At 41.2% G+C, this 5,000-nt stretch overlaps 1 protein-coding gene across 1 annotated transcript in view; it reads right to left on the reverse strand.

Moving 5' to 3' along the window:
• Positions 1-5,000, reverse strand: part of LOC113804481 (probable glutamate receptor) — a 12,675-nt gene that overhangs the window by 1,161 nt on the left and 6,514 nt on the right. The window contains exons 5-6 of the mRNA XM_070118644.1: positions 964-1,172; positions 126-340 (exon numbers count right to left, since the gene is read on the reverse strand). Of these exons, the coding sequence (XP_069974745.1) occupies positions 126-340; positions 964-1,172 (424 nt within the window). The remainder of the gene's footprint in view (positions 1-125; positions 341-963; positions 1,173-5,000) is intronic.

Consider the following 5,000-nt stretch of genomic DNA (forward strand, 5'->3'; position numbering starts at 1 on the left):
AGACTTAATCTATCTATATAAATCTATATATAAATCTATCTATATTAATCTTACTCTATAACCATCCATAGATTCATACACACATTTATACACATCGACAACGAAGACCTGAAGAAGATACCAACAAACATGTTCGTGAGTGATGATCCCTTTAGGAAGCCAAACCTCAACGACCGGTCATTATAGACATCCTGCAGGTTCTTCAAGGGCGGCAGAGGAGGTCCCACGGTAAGAGCAGATACTAAGTTGCTTGTGTAGAACGTCAGAAGTATAACATGTGCTAAGAGTGCCGTTAGTATTAATGTTCTTCCAGCTCCTGTCTCGGTCTTTTGTTCTACACCTGTTGAAGAAATTCATATTGAGAGTAAAGAAAAGAAAAAAAAAGTGATAATAAGGAAGAATGAAATAAAAACACCCTCTCGCGTATACAGTTATAGTTGTTCTTGCTACATACAAGACAAAAATTATGATGCAATTAAAATCTGGTTTTCTTGTTTGTTTCTGTTACAGTCAATTGTCTGCAACTAGATGAAATACCTATGCTTCATATATTGATTTTTTTTGGTCACTGCGAAGAATTTTGACGATAAAAATACTTTACACTTTAAGATTTAATTTCTTAAAAGTTAAGGAATTGAGGTAGCCTGGGTCCAAGGGCGAAGGAATGTGATTTGGGGCACTGAAACCACCTGGCTTAAATAACTATGAGAAATGGTGTGCCAATACTGTTGCAGAGCATTTGTAATATACCAGAGCATGTGCCCAATGAACCACAGTACTTACTAAACTCTAAAAATTGAACTTGTTATGAATATTTCTACCGTTTTCTTACATAAACAAAAGATTCATCAAAGGTTATTTACCCCATAATAAACAAACACAAATCTTCTACGTAAGATATTACAGATGATCGTTTTCTAATCGCATTTATCAATTCATCAACATTCATCAACATTCACATACCTTTTCCCAAGAAGATGCCAATGATTGCAAACACACAGTCTGCAAGGGAAATCTGCACTCGCTCAGAGAAGTAAGACACAGCGAATAATGACAAAGCGAGGATCATGACGACGAAAACGATCATTCCCCAGACACCGATTTCAAATTGTTTCGAATACGCTGTCCACATGTAATCTTCGTTCAACGGTCGTCTCACTATGATTTTGAAGCTACGGAGAGAGGAACTGTGTGATTATAATGGTAGGGGTAGGTTCTAATGGTTAATATTATTATCATTATTTTAGGTAACATAATTTCAAAGATTGAGCATCTCTGATTTTTTTAATATTTTGATATATATATATATATATATATATATATATATATATATATATATATATATATATATATATATATATATATATATATATATATATATATGAAAATGATGTATGTGTGTGTGTATACATATGAATATATAAACGTATATATATATATATATATATATATATATATATATATATATATATATATATATATATATACATATATGAAAATGATATGTGTGTTTGTATATATATAAATATATAAACGTATATATATATATATATATATATATATATATATATATATATATATATATATATACATATATACACATATACATATATATATATATATATATATATATATATATATATATATATATATATACAAATACATACATTTATATGTATATATATATATATATATATATATATATACACGTATATATATATATATATATATATATATATATATATATACACACACACACACACACACACACACATATATATATATATATATATATATATATATATATATATATATATATATACATATATATATACGTATATATATACATATGCATATATATATATATATATATATATATATATATATATATATATATATATATATGTGCAATGAAAAACACAATACCGTGTTGATAATATGGAAGAAAAACCCACAATGCACAAACTAGATTTATTGATGAAAGTGAGACAGCAGTTTCGGAATCGTCCTCGATTCCATCTTCGGGTCTGAAGAAGCAAGTTCAGTTCAGTTAGATTTACGAAGTCATGCTTTGCCCGGGCCTTTTCTCTGGAGTGGCCCGTCCTGTGTTAACTATTTCTAGTTAACTCAGATGTTTTCTTTGAACTGCATGCTTACCGCGGTGGCTGGATTGCAAGCAAGCGATCCAGCTGCCACGGAGAAGGCATGTTGCAGACCCTTTTTACCAGCCCGGCGGCTGTGGTGGGTGGTCCCTGCCTCAGAAATTGTGTGTGTACACAATTCTGCAAGTAATGTAACAGGGTGGCGTTAGGCTCGCCGCAGTGTTTACATAACCTCCCAGTCTCACTGTCAATAATTTGCCAAGCGCATTGGTAACCTAGTCTTAGTCTGAATAGTATGACTTCGGTACCTCTTTTTGTATTTGGAGGAAGGGCCAGTGGCTCATAGCCTGAAGCATCTGAGTACCACTTGGCAGCGAGCGATTTTGTGATGTTTTCTCTATGTGCTCCCCGGAGGACCGCACACGCTGCAGCTTTGGTACCTTGGCTCAGTCCCCTTCGGCTGGGTTTAACGATCATGGAGGATGGGGGCATACCCCTGCCCTTTTCGGCTAGTTTATCAGCAAGCTCGTTCCATTGTATGCCTATGTGGCTTGGGACCCAGTTTATGATGATTCTTCTACCTTGACTAAGGATCCTTTGGGCTATGTATAGTACTGTTGTCAAGAGGTAGATGTTATCTGGGGGCATGCTATGCTGTAAGCTGTCAATAGTTGCAATTGAATCTGTATGAATGACAACGTGCAACCGTTTCAGCCTGAAGCGTTGAGGCATTGTCAGTGACCCTAATGGATGCTGTGGTATCCTTTGTTGCAAAGCCGGCGCCTGCAGTATGGTTTATTGGATCCACGGATCCGTCCGTGTAGTAAGTTATACTACCCGGCGGAGTTATTTGTTCAATGACCCTTTGTGCTTGTGCCTTTAGGCTAGGCATGGAATATTGATCTTTTCTCATTGTGAGATTTAGAATTGAGAATTCGATCATTTCGTTTGCCCACGGCGGGGGTTCTTTGTAATCAGGGTGAGGGGAGTCCATACCCTTGGCAAGCAATGAATCTTTTAGTTGAAAGCGTATCAAAACTCTGGCTGTATGTGTAAGCCAGGAATTGTCCGCAAACAATTGGTAATCTTGTTGTAGGCGTCTGAGAACTCTTTGTCTTAGATAAGAGTTTGTGGGTGCCTGCAGGACCTTGGAAAGGAACTGTGCTGCCATTAGATCTATTCTAGTGTCCATGGACGGTAAATCAGCTTCCATGAGGAGGTTGATGACCTTTGTCCACTTAGGTGCACCTAGAATTATCCTGGCTGCTTCGTTTTGTATTGTTTCCAGTTTTTCTTTTAATGTTGTGCTGGAAGCAATGAGGGCGACAGATGCATAGTCAATAATATGACGGACAGCATGCACATAGAAAGATCTTAGTACTTCGTGTCCTGCTCCTATGTGTCTCCCTGTCATGACTTTCATGACTGACAGTCTTTCCTTGGTTCTGTCAAGCAGGTATTGGATCTCCTTTTTGAAAGTGAGTGTGTGTCCTATCCATACACCAAGGTATAGATAATCCTTCACCCATTCCAGATCCATACCCTGTATAGTGAGTTTTTTGTTTCTGACATTGGTTCTCAGTGCCATTGCTTTGGATTTTGCTGCTGATATTTTTAAAGAAGCAAGGGAGAGTAAGCGGTATAAGAGGGAAAGGAGGAGAAGCACTCGGGAACCACGGGGCAGGTGAGGACAGGAGAACGGAAGCGAAGGGAGGTCAAATCAGGTCGAAGGATCAGGCGGTCTATGTGACGGAGGCGAGGGTTAACGACCTTGAACCTCTGGTAAAGGTTCGCCTCCGGGAAACAGGCTGCAAGCTCTCTCAGACGACGGTGGAAAGTGGCAGCAATGCGTTCCCGAGGGTCACTGGTCAAGGGGGCATAGGTGGAGGCGTCACCTAACAGGTCCTGGGCCTTCTGCAGGTAGGAGGCTCGGTCGAGGACCACCACCGAGTTACCTTTGTCAGAAGGCAAAATGGTTACATCCTCCTTGCGCAGGCTGTGAAGGGCCTCACGGGAACGCCTGGGGATGGAAGGGTTAGGGTGAAGGAGGGACTCGAGGGCCGGAAGGAAGGCCCCACGTAGGAGGGAGACATCAGGCAAGGAGTTCCTATGAGCGGAGATGAACCGGTCGCCTCCCTCATTTCTATGGGCTTCCTAAAACACATAAGCCGGCCGTGCCTCTACGCCCCATCATCTCCCGGGGATCGGTGACGCATCCTCTGGCGGCTTGGCTGGCTAAGTCTCTCACTCCCCTTCTCGGCACCTTCTCTCCTGCTCACCTTCGCCATTCACAGGACTTCATCTCCCGTGTCCGCGGTGTCCATGCTGAGCCTGGATGTCGACTCCCTGTTCACCAAGGTCCCGCTTGATGACGTCCTCGCTTTCCTTCAGAGGAAGCTCCCTGCCGAGGATCCTCGTCTTCCTCTTCCCACCGAAATCTTCCTCCAGCTGATTCGTCTGTGTGTCGAATTCCTTCTCCTTTGAGGGTCGTTTTTACTCACAGACGTTCGGTGTTGCCATGGGCTCTCCTCTCTCCCCGGTTCTGGCTAACCTGTACATGGAGTTCTTCGAGTCGGAGCTCCTCCCTTCCATCTCCCCTCGTCCATCCATGTGGCTGAGATATGTCGACGACGTCTTCGCTCTCTGGCCCCATGACCCTGCCCTGTTTCCCGATTTCCTGTCGCAGCTAAATTCTCTATCTCCGTCCATCCGCTTCAAGGTGGAATGGGAGGTTGACGACAAGCTCCCTTTCTTGGACACTCTTGTCCATCGCTCTGCTGATCCTTTCTCCTTTTCTATATACAGGAAACCTATGCACAGTGGTATGTACATACACTTCTTCTCGTACCATCCACTGCATGTGAAGAGAGGGGTTGCCACCTCGCTGTTTCTTCGTGC

Source organism: Penaeus vannamei, chromosome 42 (genome assembly GCF_042767895.1).
Source record: "Penaeus vannamei isolate JL-2024 chromosome 42, ASM4276789v1, whole genome shotgun sequence".
In the NCBI taxonomy this organism is placed as follows: Eukaryota; Metazoa; Arthropoda; class Malacostraca; order Decapoda; family Penaeidae; genus Penaeus; species Penaeus vannamei.